The following is a 21625-nucleotide window of genomic DNA, read 5'->3' on the forward strand; positions in this document are numbered from 1 at the left end:
GCAGGGACATGGATGAAGATGGAAGCCACCATCATCGGCAAACTAACACAACTAACACAGGAACAGAAAACTGAATACTGCACGTTCTCACTCATAAGTGGGAGCTGAACAATGAGAACACATGGACACAGGGAGGGGAACAGTACACATTGGGGCCACTCAGGGGTGGAGGGTGAGGGAAGGGAGAGCATTAGGACATATAGCTAGTGCATGCGGGGCTTAAAACCTAGATGACGTGTTGATAGGCTCAACAAGCCGCCATGACACACGTATACCTATGTAACAAACCTGCACGTTCTACACATGTATCCCAGAACTTAAAGTAAAATAAAAAAATAAAGAAAATTCTGCAAAAGACCAAATGGCTCAGTATACATAAAACAGTTAAAATCTGGCAGATTATAAATTTTTATGTGGTATGAAAAATAATAAATAATAAAGTTTTTATTTTCTAAAAATAATTGCCTAATGGATGAATGATAAACACACACAGAAAATCTGAATTTCTATGATACAATATGCATAAGTAAATGTAACAACTCATATTGTTGACCTGAGTATTCCTTGGAAAAATGATAGTACTTTATACCTAGGCTAGCAATTTTAGTATAAATTTTCAAAGCATATTAATAGGACATAAATCTAATAAGAGGTTAGAGGCTCTCTACATAAATATGAATATATCACATATATATATTCACCTTGATACCTATGACCTATTAATTTGTTATATTTTTATTCTTCAGCTTTCTATGCCCAATTTTAAATCAATAATAATATCCTTTTTAACCAACTCAGTAATATGAGTGATTTTAGTACTTTAAAATTATTTCAAATGTCACCAAGTCTTGTTGTGATTGTAAAACAGAGACAACTTGCTTTGTGTGTGGGTTTTGGGGAGATAGAAAAGATGGGAATCAATTTTTTGTTTAATGCCTCACAGGGTAAAGAGAAGGGAATAGTCGTGGAAGGCAATTTGTGAAACAGTAAATTTATAAACACATTGGCATAACTTTTTCAGTTCACTTCTTTGTGATCTTTGTTTTGCATGTATTGTCACATTTGAAAAAAAATCGTTTTCTCTCCTATGAAAATAATAATGATAAGTTTTTTGTGTGTGGTTGTTGTTTTTTGTCTAGCCAAAAAGGACACTGAGTAAATTTTCACCAGAGCTAAGTCTATTTAACAAAGTCTAAGGAATTAGAAAATATTTTAGTCCATTCAGACTGCCATAACAAAACATCATACACTGGATAGCTTATATACAACAGCAATTTATTTTTCACAATTGAGGAGGCTTTCCAGCAGATTATACTTCCATCTAAGATCAAGCAACAGTAGACTGTTGTCTGATGAGGACCTGCTTTCTGGTTCACAGATGGCAGTCTCATTGCTATGTTCTCACATGGAAGAATGGGGGAGTTCCCTCAGGATTTTTTTTTAAAGCATTAATCCCTTTTAAACGGGCTTTTTCTCCATGAACTCATCACCTCCCCCAACGATTCACCTTCTAATACCAGCACCTTAGTGGTTAGGATGTCAACATATGAATTTTAGGGGGACACAAACATTAGACCCTAGCAGAAGAGAATGCAAAGGTGAATTAACCCACAATTGCTAGTGGAGGTGAAGATAGGAGAGATTATACTGATATTTAATTAAGTCTGCCATCATAATTAAGAAACAACAACATTCTTCATGTATTTGAGTGTTCACTGAAAATCTGTCTCCATCACATTATTTTTCTGTTTTTGATCAGTTATTAAACTTATCATGGAATGCATATTTCTTTATGCAATAAATCTCAATCATTAATTGTTCTGTTGTAATTTTGAGCATGGGGTAAGAACATAGAGTGACCTAGTATAAACTTAGGCTAGGCTTTGTGAAGACTTCATGTAGTTTAAAGTGGAACAGTTAATTTAACTTGATTATTAAGTTATTCGAAGCCACTTGTTTATTTGTTTTGTTTTGCTTTTAATGAGGAATTGATAATTCAGGCATATTAAGACAATAAACTAGTTTCAATATTTTCTCCAAATCACCTTTGCACTCCCTCATCCTTGACTGCCAGTCTTGCTAACTGATTAGCAAATAGTAGTAAATGATTTTCAAAGTAACCAGTTCAAAGGGTATTTTGGCCCTTAAATTTACACGTGCTTTTTAGTATTGGCAAGCACGATTTATTCAAAGGTCAATGGAGGAATTATTGGATCTAACTTTTTTTCTTCATTAGGATAATATGAAGGACTTCTGTTCTTTAAATAAATTTACTCTTCCACCTTTAGTGAAAAAATATTATTATCCTTGACAATGGGTCATTTTTCTACTTCCTTTTCTTTTTCAAATAGGTATGATATTGTAATATTGAATAGTTATATCCTTGTGGAAATCTGAATTTGATAACATTTGAAATAAATATTGTGAATTTTATTTCTTGCAGCTGCATGCAATAACAGCATAGCCATGTGCTGAAGTATGGTCTGAAAGTTAAGTGTTAGAATTTGTGTGTTTAAACAAGTTTCAAGAATCATTTTATTTGAGAACATTTATTGCTCAAATGTAAACTACTGCTGAGGTGGTACTTACAAAGCTTATTGGGCTTCCATCTTGAGTAAGGTAAACATTTTTCCTTTTAAGAAAGCCAGCTAGTAGTTATTCTTTGAAATTTTTCTTTAGGTATAAAGTTGCTTTAAAAAAAATTCCAAAAACTTTAGCCCAGGTCATCTGAATAACACATTCTCAAAACATTAAAGATTAAAATATTTGAATTTTTGTGACTTGAAAAATATAAGATATGGCAAGAACATGGACCCTTAATCTTTTTTATCTGTCCACACTATTTATTTATAAAACCTAAATCCTTGTAACTTCAAACTGATTTTGTTCAAATGTAACATTTTTATTACTAGTGAATACATGTTACAATAATTGTATCATGCATTTACTTCAAAATTATAAAATATATCTAATATGAAAACCTTATTATGGGGGAATTAATTAGAAAAAATGGTATAATACAAAATTATATTTTCAAGACACACTGAACCTAACCTTAAGCGTGGTCCTAGACCACAGCTAGGTAGGTATTTCCATAGAGCTCAGCATTACACAAGCTAGGAATTTGTTCAACATTGTATGGGAAATAGCAGCAGCTGGCAAAAACTTTGGAGTTTGTTTATTTAATCTGCTTTCTGGCAGGTAAGTATTTGGAAATAGAAATTTGTGAAGGATAGTTTTTTAAAATGCTGATATTCAAATTTTATTGTATCATCGCATAAATTGCAATAGATCACACATGATTTAACCAGAAGGGCTCAGCGTGGCTTATAATAAATAAGTCACTTAAAATAACCCACTCATTATATCTCAAATTATAACTCTCTCATATAAAAATATTTTAAATAAAGATTAATAATATATAGTATGTGATATGATAAATGATAGTATCTCTTTGGCTCTCTTGGCATATTAATGAGTTACCTCATCATTATTTACACCCGGAGGACAAAAGGATGGCACTGTTGCTCTGCCAAGAGAAGCAGAATCCCATCCCTGGTTATATATTATGTCACAGAACATTTGGTAATACACAGAGCACTGGTATATCAAAAACATTTCCCAAGCAGATGGAGTACATAATGATAATTTTTGTGAGTAACGTCTGATAATCAAAAGGCATATTAAACAATCAAATACAGCTCTGAGATGCCCATATTTGCTGAAACTAGCCCCCAACTTATCTAAGCAAGAAATGGAAAACATCTACTGTATTATGATACCAAATATAGAGCCTGAAAATTACAGATCGTCATGATGAGCAGAATAGCAAACTCTGAAGGACCTGACCAGCAATATGTCTGATGGCTGAAAATCAATTACTTTTAGAAAGTATACTTAAGGAACCACATGGATTATAAACAGCTGAAATTTTAAAATCTAGACAGTGAGTTGGATATATCTCATATTTGTCAGAGAAGATCAAACTAAGGTGACACATGTTTGATCACTCAAGTGGATTGAAATATTTTCTTAATAATGAATATTGAGATAATAATCTGAACAAATTTTCATCGTATTTCCTTACCTATTTCTCACCAATCACTTCCTTAAGACTAGTTAACTAAATAACCGTTTGTTTATAATATGTAATATTATATAATATTATATTATGTAATGTGTGTGTGTGCTCTTAGATAAATATTTCCAAGTTCAGAATATTTAGAAATTTTTTATTGTGTTTTTAAATATATAAACTTTGGAGTTATTTTCTCCGTTCAAATCAAGGTTCTATTATTTATCAATAAATCTGTTTTTACCAATTTATGCATCTTATTTTTTAGTTCTATACATTATGATTATTTGATATATTTATTTCTTTGTCCATTAACTAATTCCACAAAGATTATCTGAATAACAAGTAGGGCTCTATTTTAGTTTCCTTTTTCTATTTTATATTCCCACAGGGTGAAATCTATATTTTAGTTTTCTTTATTTAACTACTAAAGTACTGGTCATATAGTAAGAGTTCAAAACATATCTAAACTTGATAGAAGAAAGTCTTAAAAATAATGTGTTCATTAAACCAAGTTATTTTAAAGTCAAAGATACATATAGTAACTCCATCACCGTGCCTTGGAGAGTATACTTCATCCCTTTTTTACATAACCCATCATCTATTAAATAACCAAACACTAAAAACAGACACACCTGTCATTTCCAAGACTTTTGGAAAAAATAATGTCCAGAATCGACATTGTTGAGCACGTAGTTTCGTCATTATTCTTGTTGACTCTGTATTCAAGGTTAGATATTTTTGTTCAGTGCTTTTGAAGACAGGCCATCTTGTGCTATTGTTCTGAGTCTCATTTGGATTCCTAAATAATAAAATAGAGACATTATAGTAAAATTGAAATCTTTGTTAGATTAAAAAGAATATTGTTTTCTAACACTGTTCACAAGAGCTTTAAAGAGTTTAAGACAGAAAAAATGTGGATATATATTGATGATATGAAACGTAAGTGAACTGGGCTTAGTGGTTTGAGTACTGAGAACCACTATGTTATTTAAAATTTTAAGAATTGAAATGTAAAGTTGAATTTTTTATATGCATTTCTGCTTAACATATTGGAAGAAGAAATTTTTTATTTCAATAAAATATATCTTCATTCACACTTAAACATGCTCAAAGGGTGGTGTTACTTTTGTTTCATTATCTTCCCTTATCCTAGGCCCAAAAATTTCACAATAAGGAATCATATCACTTACTCATCTTTTGCATCTATTTCATTCTATATACTCTTATTAATACTGCTTGAGTTTAAGACCAAGTTTAATTACAAATCTTATTATGTAATAATCTCATTACTCCAGGAAACTTCTTTCAGTCCCACTTTTAAGTTTAGCTAACATCTCATAGATCTGTTTACTAATTAAAAATCTTTCAATAATTCTTCAGTGGTTTCATATTAAGGTTAATGAACATGGTACCACCCACATTTCCAAATTTATTTTCAGATATTCTTTTTATACACCCAGCCAATAGGAATTAGGGAATTAGATAGAGTTCCCCAGTAAATCCCTCCTTTTTTCATTTCTTCTCTTTGCTCTAGCTGTTACTTTTTCTTGGAATTCTTTTATTTTCCAATTTTATGTGTCTAAACTCATTCAAAACTTTCATATTATCTTTTTATGATATTTCCCATGCTTATAGTTGTGATTTGAAAATGAATAACTGTCGACTCTATCTTTTCAATATCTACAGTGTTGAGCTCATTTATACCTTTATAGCACTCAATAATATATTAATGCCAAGGTCACACAAACAGGAACTCAGAGATTTTTTAAAGTGGCTCTACACAGTCACTACATCTGTAGATTCCCTTATAATATATCTTTATGTTATTAGTATGAGTTAGACACAGATCTAGCCTCTAGAAATATAAATATGAAACACAAAGTTTTCCTCAGGGAATTTATAAGCAAGAAAACCCAGGGAAACAAAGAACTACAACATAAGATAGCATAAACCAAGTCTAAAAAAAGGGCCACAAATTGTTCAGAAGAAGGAGCAGTCATTACATGCTTGAAAGGAAATTACCTGATGGAATGGGAATCTGGCTGAAAGAGAGGAAATAAGGACCTGAGCTAGAAAGGAAAGTCGGGAACGCTAGAAAAAGGGATAGAATTAACATAGACATTAATGATTAATCTACTTCTTAGTTCAAATAATGACGAAAAAACTAGTTTTGTTGAATTCTAGGATAGAAGGAGATACAATTGAATTTATGGACTTAGGATATTAGTGTTGTCACATTAAGGTCTAACAGCCCTGGAAAATTGTTTGAAATCGAACTTGTAGGCATTTACTACTCTTGAGGAACTTTTGACTAAATGGCTAGTGTGAGCATAATATTTTAGAAATATTGATCTGAAGGTGGTATTTAGAATAATCAAGAAACTATAAAGTTTTTCAGCCTTTTCTAACATAAACAAAAGATTAAAGTGACAAAGATAAGTAATTCATTCCTTGCTCTTATTCTACCTTATGCTGAATCATATTAAGAAAAACTCTGGTTGAACTTTTCTAAAAGTTCAACACAAAAAATCCTTCATCATTCAGATACCTTCTGTATATTATTAATAGATAGAAATTTTGGAGTAGTATGAGCCGATCTAAGTTTGTTTTGTTTTGTTTTGTTTGGCCAAAGTCTCTAAGTCCAGTAGAATTTGGAAGAAGTAAACATTCATCCAGTATGGTTATCAAGAGGCAGATTTTTGCCATCAAGAACTTATATTGAATATGCACCATAAATTCGTATTTTATCATAGATGCAGACATGTTCAACCATAAATTCAGCAGCTTTAGAGACAAACAGTTTCTTGATGTACTAGTTTATTTTATGGAGGAATTGGATAATTTAATAAGAATTATTAATAATCAGAGCTATTCAAGCTAAACCAATATCATAGAAAGATTGAAACCTCCTGCTTTAGGGTATTATTTGAGAGAGGTCAAGGAGAAAATTTCTCCAGATCACAGATGGCACAATTGTCTAGGTAAATTATGTAGTCTTTTTTCTTTCTTTTAAAGCTGTAGAAACTAACAAGTACAGCTGCTGGAGGCTGGATATTAAACCAGGAGAACCGATGGTCTGATTCAGTACAGCAATTCTTATGTTCCTAAATTGTCCACTTTTCTTCTAATTCTGCTCTACTTTACTTATGGCACCATTTTAACTGCACATTCATTTCTGTCTTCTGTGAATGGCAACTTAAACAGAGCTGACTCGTAGTTGAGTTCAAGAGCAAAGCACTAATGACACTGCCAGTGAGTGTTCATTTAACAAACTTTGTCCTATGAAATAACTCATGACATACCAAATTGTAATTTAGAGATAATAAGATTCCTTTGCCTGTAGATGCAGCTATTTCAAAAGATTGAAATAGCTATTGAAGTGATGCAGTATTTTATTCTATAATTTGAAGAAATCTCCAAAGACTTACAAAATAACAAGAGAGACAATTCTGTCTGTATCAATTAAAAGCTTTGTGAAATACAACATATTTCCACCATGCACAATTCCAAAACACTACATATTTTTTATTTCAAAATTATAAGATAAATTTAAACATCTTGACTTTGCTATTTCTCAAAGAATTTTTTGTTCTTGTCACAAAATAAATACTTCAAAATAGTAATAACTAAAATTTTCCATGAAGTTGTATGTACTCTATTTTTAGTATCAGGTTCTTTTTCTACTTTGTGGTATACCAAAATGCTCTACAGATCACCCATTAGAATTTTCTTCATATGTAGGTTTTAAGACACAGCTAATTTAACAACAAAAAAAAGCAGAGTATCTTTTTTTTACATCTGTGTTACAGAAAATTACTTGCTTGTCATTGATATTTCAGCACATAGTTGATAACTCATTTTATGAACAGATTAAAGAAAAAGACATCAATTGATTCAGGATGCCCTGATATGAAGAAAAATTATGCATCTAGCTTCAAAAATAAAGTATTCTTGGAATTATAGAATCCTAGTGCTGCCTACCTAAGCCTAAAACGAGAATTAAAATTATCCTTAGGAATTCAGAGACAGTTATTTCTAAGTAAGCTATAGTAATTTTTGAGAGAATATATTTTAATTAGCTTTAAAATCTAGTAAAATGAAGCTATAGTTAATAGTTATATATTAAAAGTCTAGATGAAATCTTTCACTGTCATAAGAAGTTTGAGGAAAATATATTGAATAAGTTTTAAAATGTTAAAATATTTATAGATTCCATTCCATGTCACTTAAATGATATTCTATTTTAAAATAAGGAACAGAAGGGCTATAAGAAGACCTAAATTTAGAAAACAGATTCATTCCTTCGTTCAACCATATTTATAAAGTGTGTACTAGATCAGGTATTATTTGAGTGGTAAGAGATTCAACAAATACAAAATAGAAATTCCTTTATCTTGCCATTTTTATTTGATGAGAAAGACAATAAATAAGATCAATAAAGAAATGATGTAATATGTTAGATGACACTAGGTGCTAGTGATAATAAAATGAGGACTGGGGATAAATAGAAATGGCGGGTGAGTAAGTATCAGTGTGTGTGTGAGGGGGGGATGGTGAGGGAGTCCATAATAAAACATGTGATTGTCCTTTGTCTCTCCCTGCCAGAAAGACTGTCCATGTGATTAGAGAGTTGAGACTTTTAGCCATGTGATATCATACTGACCTCCATGGAGGGGAAGGAGCTGAAGATTGATTTTAACCATGCGAACAATGATTCAATCGCTCATGCCTAAATATAATAATAAAATCCCAATAAAAACTAGAGATGCAGGTGAGCTTCTTAGATTGGCAATACTCCATAAGTACACAGGCACAATAGATGTCCTGAAGATAATAGATCTCTGAGGACAGAGAAGTTTTGCACTTGGAACATTCTAAGTCCAAGATGCTCTATGTGTCTCATTCCTCAGCTGTTTCTAATTTATAACTTTTTGCTATAAGAAAACTGTCATTGTAATTACAGGGCTTTCCTGAGTTCTATGAATAGCTCTTGTGAGTTATAAAATCTGACAGAGTCCACAGGGACTCCATATTTGTAAACAGCTAGTCTGAAGTGAGGGTAGCCATACGGACCCTAAACTTATGACTGGTGTGAGAAATCTTGGACCAATTTCGAAGACTGGAAGATTAAACTTGACTTTCTCTAACTCTGGGTAAGGGAGCTTTGTAATATTTAATAGAAAATGAAGTGAAGACTTGAGGAGAAAAGGGATGAGCCAAACAGTTGTTTGGGGAAATAGTATTTCAGTAGAAGGGATGGAAAACAAAGATCATGAGAAAAACATGTGCTTAGAGTTTTCCAAGGAAAGCAAAGGGGACAGTGTGACTAGAGTGGAGGGAGCAAGGGAATGAGTGTAGGAAGTGAGGTTGGAGAGGGGACAGTAAGGTCACATTATTTAGTGCCATGTATGTCTTTGAAAGCATTTTGTGCCTACTCAGAGTAAGAGAGGGAAGAATTGGAGGGTTTGCACAAAGAAAGAACAAGATTGGCCAGGCACGGTGGCTCACGCCTGTAATCCAGCACTTTGGGAGGCTGTGGTGGGCAGGTCACGAGGTCAGAAGTTCAACACCAGCCTGGCCAACATGGTGAAACCCCGTCTTTAATAAAAATACAAAAATTAGCTGGGAGTGATGGCGGGCGCCTGTAATCCCAGCTACTCAGGAGGCTGAGGCAGGAGAATGGCTTGAACCCGGGAGGTGGAGGTTGCAATGAGCCAAGATCACACCATGGCACTGCAGACTGGGTGACAGAGCAAGACTCCATCTTGGGGGGCGGGCGGGAAGGAAAGAATAAGATCTCATTTACATTGTTCAAAAGATCATCTGTCTGTAGTGCCGGGAATAACTACAGATGGTTCAAGGTGACCAATTAGGAGGCTACTAAAATAATTTAGGTGAGAAGTGTTGGTTGCTTGAACTAGAGAAGTAGTGGCAGAAATTGAAATAATTAGTCAGATCTTACATGTATTTTGTAGGTAGAGCCATTACTTGGCAGATAGATTAGATATAAAGAGGAAAGGAGCAGGCAAGGTTGATTCCAAAGATTCTGGCCTGAGAAACTGGAAGAATGAATGTAGTTGACATTGCTGAGATAGGAAAGACTGCAAGAAGAGCATGTTTGGAATGCAATATCAAGAGTTCACGGCTGGGCATGATGGCTCACGCTTGTAATCCCATCACTTTGGGAGGCCAAGGCGGGTGGATCACTTGAGGTCAGGAGTGCAAGACCAGAGTGGCCAACGTGGTGAAACCCCGTCTCTACTGAAAATACAAAAATTACCCAATATGATCATGCCTGTGATCCCAGCTACTCGGGAGGCTGAGGCAGGAGAATGGCTTGAACCTGGGAGACAGAGGTTGCAGTGAACTGAGATCTTGCCACTGACTCCACCCTGGGTGACGGAGCGAGGCTCCATCTCAAAAAATAAAATAAAATAAGGAGTTCACATGTTAAGTTCATGTGTTAAATTTTACATCCAAATGGAGATGGTAAGTACGCAGCTGGAAATTTGTAGTTACTCTTGATTTTACTGATAGAATCTCTGCATTTCAATTAGATCCACCAGTTCTTACTTAACATGCATTTTTTATTGGAATGACCTTGCCTAGAATGTGACACACATTCCATGATTAAAAGTGAAAAAATAACAAAAGTTAGAATAGCTTTGTACTGAATAGGAGATTAGACAATATTACTTCAAGGAAACTTCAAATTCATTTAAAGGGCATAATATTACTTTTGATAAAAAAAATCTAAGTAACAGAAAATTTTCTTTTAGGAAAAATTACCCGGAAAAGAGTTAACCGAAACAATTTAAGAATAAAAAATCTTTGATTATAAAATACTTCTGATTATATGCTAATAAAATAAAGTGCTTCCATGAGAAATATTTGAGGGCTGAATTGTGACATCATAAAACTCAAATACTAGAAAACATGAATGGGATATTTTTACTTAGTAATGATTAGTAAAATAATTGGGAGAAAAGAATTATTGAAAAACAAGATGCCATTATATGTGGAAGGTAGCAAGCATATCTTTATTGTTACCTCTCTAATATTAATATAGATTTGAAATTATTTTGGTCAAAGGTTTTCACCAATTAATTAAGAATCTCAAATCGATTACTAAGATAAAATAGATTAATTTGTATGTATCACCATTTTAATGGTTACAAATTCAGTGTTCTTAGATACTTACTTTGAAAAATTCATTAAACATGATATGGGTTCAATTCTGTATGTATGTGTATTGCAATAAAAACTGATTTAAAATGTTTGTTGTGCTGATATCTTCCTCCAAAAAGCGCTATCATTGCTGTCTGGGCAACTTAAAGTTGTACATTTGGTTGTTTCATCTTACTTTTCCTATAAACAGTGTCTTTTATTGATATTCAAATACTTTTTCTCATTCTGGAGGTTGTCCCTTTTCTCTGTTGATTGTTTCCTTTGCTGTGAAGAAGATTTTTTTAGTTTAATACAGTTCCATTTGTCTAAATTTGGTTTTGTTACCTGTGCTTTTACAGTCTTAGCCATAACATCTTTGCCTACATCAATGTTCTAAAGTGTTTTCCATATGTTTTCTTCTAGTAATTTTATGGCTTTAGGTCTTAAGCTCTTTAATGTAATGTTCTCCCAGCTACACTAACAATGTTACTCAATTTACAAATTTCAATACAGCTATAATATTATAAAATACACATAATGCACTATACCAATTCATAGGATATACAATGCCTATATTTCCCCAAAGCATAGCTCCTTGTCCTATTCTCGTCCTACCGTCTCTTCAGACAGACCTTCCTTGGGAACCAAACTGAAGTAGTCAGTGTTTATCACCTCGTATTGTTCTATGTACTTTAGCTGTCCTTTTTCCTTTTTTCTCATGAGAGGGTAAGTCTCATTCAAACTATCATTTGATTGCTTTGTTCACAACCTGAAATTGTGCCTGACTCATAGTGTGCAGGCAAGAAATATGAGTAAAATAAGTAAGAAACATCACAACTGATGTGTGGTTACCTCTTCGTCCTTCACAGTAAATGTTCACATTTAAAAACTACTACCACATGGAAAACAGTTCACAAATGACAATTTCCATATTTTTAAGAAAAACAGTGTTCCAAACCAAGTAATGTGAAATTCTGCTTCCAGTAACTATTTGTTGTGGCAATCAGACACCCTGGAACAACTTTTCAGTGTCTCATGTGCAAACCATTTTTTACCATGTTCATGCCTGTAATCCCAGCACTTTGGGAGGCCAAGGCGGTGGATCACCTGGGATAAGGAGTTTGAAACCAGCCTTACCTATATGGTGAAACCCCGTCTCTACTAAAAATACAAAAAAATAGCGGGGCGTGGTGGTGTGCACCTGTAGTCCCAGCTCCTCGGAAGGCTGAGGCAGGAGAATTGCTTGAACCTGGGAGGCAGAGGTTGCAGTGAGCCAAGATTGCGCCACTGCACTCCAGCCTGGGTGATGGAGCGACACTCCATCTCAAATAAAAAAAAAAAATACACAGATTTCTTCAATTAAATAAATTAATTATAGTATTTATTCTTAACTATATACCCAAATAAAATGAGTTTAATATCCACTGAATTTTATTACAGCAATTTAATATTAATCCGTGAATGCATTACTAGTAATTTAATCACACTGGCTCCATTTTAATCCACAAGGCAATGTCCTAGGTAATTTGTTAGTTTTATAAAACCTTTTATTTCATGGTTTTCTACAAGCTTCTAAGATGAATCTTTAAAGATAAAAGAAAAATGTAAGTATTTTTTCTTTGCATACTCACACATATACACAAGCTGTCATAGTCTGCTTGGGATTATATAACAGAATATCATACATTGGATAGCTTACAGACAACAGAAATTGATGTTTCATATTCTGGAAGCTGGGAAATTCAAAATCAAGGCACTGGCAACTTTGGTGTCTGATGAGAGAGCTTACTTCTTGGTTCATAGACAGCAGTCTTTTTGCTGTGTCCTCACATAGTAGAAGGGAGAAGGGAGCTATTTGAGGTCTCTGATATAAGAGCACTAATCTCACTCATGAGGGCTCTACCCTCATCACCTAATCACTTTCCCAAGACCCAACCTCCTAATACCTAATACCATCACATTGGGAGTTAGTATTTCAACATATGAATTTGGAAGCACACAAGCTTTCAGCCTATAGAGCAGACAAACGTGTGTGTGTGCATGTGTGTGTGTCTGTGTGTTTGCGTCTCTGTATTCTGCAATTTGAATATTAGAAATACCCAAAATAACTGAACAAATATCATTTATATAAAATTTTGTTTTATATTATAACATACAAATGAAACACTGTAACAATGCCAAATTATATAAATTGAAAATTATATTTTGAGCTTCACAGAAAATCAGTCTTATCTATTTTTTCATGTCCAGTGCCTATCATAAACCTAGGAAAATATACACTGAAAAAAATGGTTTTTGCAGTAAGAATTAAGTGAATAGCTTTCGGAACTTTGGATGTATCTTGGATCAATTCAGTATCAGTTCTAAAATAAAACTTTTCACTTTATTAAAAAAGAAATTCACCTTTTCTCATGTGTTAAGTTAAAGAAAAATGTCTTGTAAATATTAATCTTCTAAAACTCACATGGAAAACTCACACTGATTCTTCAAGTGTCGTGAGATAGCAAAACGTTTGACTTCAATGTCCTTCCTCTGCTGATGAGGAGTCATTATATAGACGACTTTCTCTTAAGCCTGTTCACAAACTAAAATCTAACTCAGATTTTCCAAGGCCCACTTATATTCTCCATCTTGACTTACTATAGTTTGTTAGGAAGGTCTTTATAACTGTATTCTTTTTGTTTTCTGGAAGATGTAATAAAGGCAGAAAAAATTAGTCACCAAAGCAATGTGAACTGTATAATAATGCAGCTGTGCATAGAGAATGTAAGAGGATTATTTGCAATTTAGATTATATTTAATGCAAATATCTCAATCTAGTTCACTTTTATTAGTTGCTTCCTCCCATCTCCAGATATTTCTATTGCTAACGGTAGAAATGAGAAAAATAATTACCGAAGAACAATTCCCTAGATTCATTATAGTTTGTTCAGTTTTTTTCTTAGTTAAATAATAAGGTTTGTTATTTTGGGGCAGGAATCAAGATACCTAGAGGGACAGGATTATAATAGCATACCTTAGAAATTTGCAAAAATTCATAAATTAACTAAGGATGATTTCTTGTATCTAAATATACTGTGCTATAAGAGTCCATGGCCAAGTAGCTTATTAAACTTTTACTGTTTCATCATTCCTGACTTGTGGATTGGAATACATTCTCAGCTTCACAGGAATTTGGATATAGGTTTTTATGAGAAAAAAGAAGGGAAGAGAAAGGGAGAGGAGAGGAGAAGAGAAGAACCCCACAGGAAATATATAATCTGTATGATCCTTTACACAAATTTGATCAAAGGCAAAACATTTCAATGTGCTAAACTTTCTAGGAAATAAAAAAGAAGACTTATTTTCATCCAGCACTAATAAAGGGGAACAAATTACACTTCATTTAAATAAATACTAGGAAGATGACATACTAGCTGCACATAGTTTTCAAACTTTAAGAAAAATTAACAGCTGTAGTAAATGGAGGCATGCAAAAATATTGGATGAGGTTTCATCACTAGCAATAAGCAAAGACCAATTATGATATAATATAGCTTGACGTGTTATCAAAGTGGATGCCTCATAAGTAAGAAAGAAACATTTGGTTTGAAGGGGAAATAAAAACACACAAAAAAATGTAAAACTGAATCCTGCATATAAGGTGAGACTTCTTGAATGATTTCTGGTATCAGAAGTCTTCCTTTACTCTAATCATGTGTTTTATTACTAGATCCTAATGAAGAGCCTTGTTCATATTGTCAATCAGTATTGTTAAGCTCTGTTCTGTTCAAGAAATAAAATGGAGTAAAAAATGCCTTAAGCACACAGAAATATTTTTTCTTTTTAATTCAAATCAAAATCTTCACGTATTTTCACCGTTGCTGAGATGTAGTGTGTTTTTTTAATCCTAAATTTCTAACTGGGAATCAAGTGCCCACTTAAAGCATATTTTTATATATTATGTGAACATTTTAATCTTAATAATTATTTAAAAGAGGTTTGTGTACTTAACCCACTCTCCTAAATACTTCACTAAAGTAGTTGGATAAAGTCATGAAAACAAATTGGTTCCCAGTGCACAGCTCTCTTTTAGTAATTTCTTTGTATTGCACATCTTCAGTTATTCATCAGCTGAAAGGGCAAAGAGTTACCACACAAAAGATCTCTAAGATCTTTAGTACACTGTTGGTATGATGGATGAACAAAGCTTTCATGGTCTGGAAGATTATTCTGTCTTCTTTCCTCTGCATTGTTTGGATATAAAGGTTTGCATAATTAGCTGGCAAGTTAAAGAGGAGATACGAGGCAATGTTTAGCCTCCTCCAACTTCAGAAAATGAATTGGGCTGAATACTAAATCATATTAAAGAAAATCAGAAACTTTTTCTTTCCCTTCCTTCCTTCTTTCCCTCCCTTCCTCCCTTCCTTCCTTCCCTCCTTCCCTCCTTCCTTCTTCCCTCCCTTCCTTCCTTCCCTCCTTCCCTCCTTCCTTCTTCCCTCCCTTCCTTCCTTCCCTCCTTCCTTCTTCCCTCCCTCCTTCCTCCCTCCCTCCCCCCTCCCTTCCTTCCTTCCTTCCTTCCTCCCTCCCTCCCTCCCTCCAGTCTCTCCTTTCTTCCTTCCTTCCTTTATTCTTCCCTTTTTCCCTTTATTCATTAGCTGGGCAAGTGCATCCAGATGTCTTCCCTAATTTCTAAATGTGAAGATGCATTATGTTTGTACCCATTTTCATCTTCCAGAGACAGCAAAGCAACTGTTATCATTTGAATGAGATCATACGAATCCCAGAGGAGTGACAGCCTAATGATCTGTAGAAAGCTCAAATGTACTTTCAAATAATGGCACTAGAATACTTATTTTAATAAGGGGGCAGACTTTGCATTAATTATAGATAAGAAAATAATCTCAAACTTGAAACAAATTGGCTTCTTTTTTGAGTCTTCCAAATTCTATCGGTTTTGCTCTTATTCACGTCTGTTTGCTTTAGTCTGTGCCATAAAATTGATGGCAGCAAGCCCACAGTTTCAGGGATGAGTCTAGGAACTGCCAGAAAATGTCCTGGAAACTTAGTTTTGTAGTAGCATATACAAATCTTAAAATAGCTTCATTTTAAATGCATACTTAAATATTAGAAAAGACTTGGGAAATAATACTCCAAGAAAATTATACAAAAATTTAATTGTGATGTTTTTCTTTAATGGGTAGTTTCAGCATATCAAATAATTATTCTTGAATTCAAAGTTATTGACTTTATATCACTATTCACTGGAGGTCCCTACATTTGACTAATCACCTCCATTAGACTTTAAGGCTCCGTAATAGCAGACAACGTCTGTTTTATTGACTCTTGTAGACTTGCATAGAGTCAGTGTCTGATAAAAGGCTGTTTGGTAAAGGTTTTACCTGAGTAAGTAAACCATTAGACTAATTGTATTAGAAAGAACCTTTAAAGTGATTAGAATTATACTGCATACACTTGAAACTACAGCGTATCCTTTCAAATGAAAAATCAAAGTGTGTGTCTGTGTGTGTGTGTGTGTAGGTGTATTTTCTCTTCTAAACAACTGATGTGGATGTTGGCTAAGATATTTTGAGGTTGTTTGAGACCTGTTTCAGAGGTATATGAGTAAATTTAAGAAGAATATACTTTAAAAAACATTTATTAGAAATTTTGTATCTATTAGACACTGAACTGAGCACTTCTTATGCAAAAACTCAGTTAACATTCACTATAATTCTTTGAAAGAGGCAATTTTATTATTCAGATTATATAGATAAGGAAGCTGAGATTGTCCAATATCACACAACTTGAATGGCTGAGGTAGGTGAATTTTCAAATCTCAAAGCCTACAATGTCAAAAACATAAATCTGGTGTTTTAATGATTTCAACTAAGTACCTCAACATTAACATTAAAAAAATTGATATTACTGTTTTCTAATAAAAAGCAATTTTGCTGAGTGTTGTGGTGTGTAGCTAATCCTAGCTACTTGGGAAGCTGGACTGAGTTAGAAGGATTTCTTGAGCCCTAGGTTTCTAGATATGCCTGGGCAACATAGTGAGCTCCCCATCTGAACAAAAAAGAAGAAAGCAGACTTCTCATGCAGTTTTTCTAAAACAAAACAAAACAAACAAACAAATAATAAAAAAAAACTAGAGTATATAGTTGCATACAGAGATACAAATGGAATATAAACAAATTTCATTCACAATGATAGAATTACAAATAATACAGTTTTTAGGATAATATCTGTGGCTGTGGGTGACTAGCTCATCTCCTTATTTCTTTAGTACTTATTCAAAACATATCTATATCATCTTACAGATAACTTAGTAAACTTTGATAAATAAAACATTTTTCAACTTTTAAGTTAAAATATTTTTTCTATTTTATTTGAAATCTTTACAAAAATCCTATCCAATTTTCAAAATATTTTGTCTCTATTTAGCGTTGTGTTTCCTTCCAAATGGCACAGATCTCATCTTGGAATCATGAGAATATAATTGCCTTACATATTCTTCCTGCTTTAGAAAAGCTGTATGTTATTTTAGTTGAACTTCCTTTTATGAACCTACACTCCTGCCTAGCAGTGAATTTAGGTTAAAAATTTTAAGGTGTTGAACCTAGTGTCATTTTATGTATTAATATACACAGTGTCTAATATGAAATGAGGGGATTTTAGGTAATGTAATGAATTTAGTGAAGCTAAAATTTTAAATATATCTATGTGTATTTAATTTTATTTGTATATCTACATAAAAGATGTTGTATATAGGGAAAGTAAGATGAAACAACCAAATGTGCCACATTAAGGTGCATAGACAGCAGTGACACTATTTATGGAGGAAGCTGTCAGCACAACAAATAAACATTGTAAGTCAGTTTTGTTACCATAAACATATATACAGACTCGAGCCTAAATCATGCTTAATGAATTTTTCAAAGTGAGCATTGAACATTGAATTTGTAATGATTAAAATGGTGATACACACAAAATAATCTTATTTCATTTTAATAATCGATTTCAGATACTTAAGTAATTGGTGAAAACCTTTAACCAAAATAATTTCAAATCTATATTAATATTAGAGAGGTAACAATAAAGATATGTGTGCTACCTACCATATAAAAGGCCATGTTATTTTTCCACAATTCTTTTTTCCCAATTATTTTACTGATCATTAGTAAGTTAAAAATATCCCATCCATATTTTCTACTATTTGAAAGTGTTACAATGTCCCATTTAGCCTTCAATTATTTCTCATGGAACTACTTTATTTTATTAGTGTGCAATCAGAAGTATTTTATAATCAAAGATTTCTATTCTTAAATTATTTCAGGTAACACTTTTCTGGGTATTTTTTCCTCCAAAATTTTTTTTCTGTTACTTGAATACTTTTTTTTAATCAAAAATAATATTAGGCCCTTTAAAAGAATTTCAAGTTATCTTGAAGTAATGTTGTCTAATCTTCCATTCAGTGTTTTATTCTCTCTAGTATATCTGCACAAAGCTATTCTAACTTCTGTTTTTTCACTTTTAATAATGGAATATGTGTCACAATCTGGACAAGGTCATTCCAATCCCTGACAACTTTATTCGTTACTAAATCTAGTTGGAAAAATAGACCTGCATTCAGGCCCTACTAGAATTCCAGGCCCCAGGGCTATTTTTATTTTTTTCTCAAAGAGAAATATGTCTTTATTAATACCAAATATAATATTAAGATCAAAAATATCACCATAAATTTTCCCCAGGGTTTCTCTGCTTTTCCTATAGAATAAATTTAAATTCTCCCATGACATAATTTTAATTGTACTTGACACCAGATGTATTCACTACTGCTACTCTCTCTCTGTATATATAGACCTCAAGACTAAAGATAACCTCTTCATTGTGAAAAAATGAGATTACTCTTATCTGGAGAAATGGCATATGAGGGCTAGTTTTCTGTTGATTTTTTAAAAATCCACAATAAAGAAACTGAACTGACTTTTTTTCAGGAAGCTGTTTGTTATTCAATAATTGAATTTTATTGCCCGACATGTGCCAGGAATGTGGGCAATGGATATAACAGTAAACAGAACCTGTAAGACACTGATCTCTGAGATCCATCAGTTTAATGATTGGAGATTAATAATAAATAAATTGATTAATAGATATTAATTAAGGTAGTAATATCATCTATGAAGAAAATATAAGCAGGATAACCAAATTTTTTTAACAATGTGGTAATTTGGAACTGGCTATTGAGTCATAGAAAGGAGTTCTCAGCTGAACTGAAGAAGGGTATTGAAAGCCAACCTTCCTTCCTGCCCTTCTTGGCTACAGCTTTCTAGCTTTTGCAAACAAACAGAAACGTGAGAAAGATGAACAGACTTGACTTTACAGCTCTCATGCATGCTAAATATAGCACAAGCAATTCCTTCTAGACTCTTCTGAAATGACAGTGATGAATGTGATTTCTGAATGACTTGCTAATTGCAGCTAAGTCAGTCACAGGATTTTGTTTCTTATGTCCAGGGCAGATGTGCCATAATGAAAACCGCAAGGATAATTATTTTATACTGAAAACTATTATTTAATAACTTATGATTTACATGTACCTTGGAAACAATCTCATGACTTTCATTCAGAAATGTCTATCTGAGGGAATGCTGAAGAATCAGAAGCATCTTGTTTTATTAAATGTTATACTGCTTTATAATTACAGCTACAGAAATATTGTTATGATCAAATTTGTTTTTTGCATTTTATATAAATACACCATTATGAAATATGGAACAAAGCATATAATATACATTATAAAGATAAATAAATAGAAAGATTTTGAAATTAGAAATTTAAAAAAAGTATTTTTGGATAATGTTTACTTACTACACTGAGCATGGTAACTTTATAAGAAACATGAGAAGTATTCCTGCCAATAGTATATTTATCTTGTTTATGTTGACCTGGTATTCCAGAAACAAGTAAGACCTTACTACTTAAAGGTTGTAAAAAGTAAAAAGTCAAACGACCATTCAGATTCTGAGTTCCCAAGACATAAGCTCGGCCAAATTTCTGTTCTCTATACACTATTTTGACAAATGTATCCGTTTTTGCCTCTCATTATTCTTATACATGGTGATTCATATCTGTCTCTCCACATTCTTTCATCCACAATATCTTGCTGGGGTCTAGTCATAATATTACACACACTGCATACACACCTATATTTAGCTATTGCCCACTTCTATTTTGCAGGTCCACACTATATTAACCCTCACTGTCCCCAGCCCAAATATTTTATGTTCTGTAATTTCATTAATGTCCCCAACTTGCTTCCAGTAGCACATTACACTCTGAGGTGAGAACTGTATGCTGCATGGTTTGGAATCACCAGCTTTGCAACCAGAGTCTGCTACTAAAAGCTGGTTGAATTTGCATGAAGTTATTCAAATTATCAGAGCATATTTATCCATTAATTTGCAATAAGTGATATCAAGGAGATCAAGTTGGTTGAGTATAGTGAGCAGAGAGATTATCTTATCAGAGATTGTCAAACAATTTGTCATATGGGCCCATTTAGATAATGATAAGAAATTTAGATTTTATTCAAGATAAAATTAAAAAATCACTGAAGAGTTATTATCCAGGCAGTGCTAAGATCTGGCTTATATTTTGAAAGGATTGCTCCAACATAGGGAGGAGAATATGGAGACAAAAGAGTAGGACCAGGGAGACTGGCTATTGTAGTAAACCAGAAAAGATACCTTGGTGGCTCAGATTAGGCTTGTAGTTCTGAAAATGAGACCTAAGTTACTTTCAGATCCATTTTAAAGATCAAGCTGATAGAATTTGCTGATGTGGAATGGGGAAAAATTTTAAAAATAGGAAAATTTGTTTGTTTTTTTTGTAACTTGTAAATGGAGACATTTACAGAGATATACATTCATGAGCATTTACATGATGTTTAACGTCATAGAAATAAATGATTTTTTGTTTTGTTTTGTTGTGTTGTGTTTTTTGAGACGGAGTCTTGCTCTGTCCCCCAGGCTGGAGTGCAGTGGCGCCATCTCGGCTCACTGCAAGCTCCGCCTCCCGGGTTCACGCCATTCTCCTGTCTCACCCTCCTGAGTAGCTGGGACTACAGGCGCCCACCACCAAGCCCGGCTAATTTTTCATATTTTTAGTAGAGACGGGGTTTCACCGTTTTAGCCTGGATGGTCTTGATCTTCTGACCTCGTGATCCACCCGCCTGCCTCCCAAAGTGCTGGGATTACAGGCGTGAGCCACCGCTCCGGCCAATAGATGATATTTTTTAAAGGAAGAGTACAGGAAAAGAGAAGAGAAATAAGAACTGAGCTCTGGGAAGATTTAGAGGTTGGGAAGGTGGGAAGAATCCACATAATAAATAATTAC

General features: G+C 33.4%; 1 protein-coding gene across 1 annotated transcript in view; it reads right to left on the minus strand.

Annotated features, from left to right (window-relative positions):
* Positions 1–21625, minus strand: part of BCHE (butyrylcholinesterase) — a 64215-nt gene that overhangs the window by 8346 nt on the left and 34244 nt on the right. The window contains exon 3 of the mRNA XM_003817698.5: positions 4711–4877. Coding sequence (XP_003817746.1) covers positions 4711–4877 — 167 coding nt within the window. The remainder of the gene's footprint in view (positions 1–4710; positions 4878–21625) is intronic.

The sequence above is a fragment of the Pan paniscus genome, chromosome 2, assembly GCF_029289425.2.
Source record: "Pan paniscus chromosome 2, NHGRI_mPanPan1-v2.0_pri, whole genome shotgun sequence".
Taxonomy (NCBI): domain Eukaryota; kingdom Metazoa; phylum Chordata; class Mammalia; order Primates; family Hominidae; genus Pan; species Pan paniscus.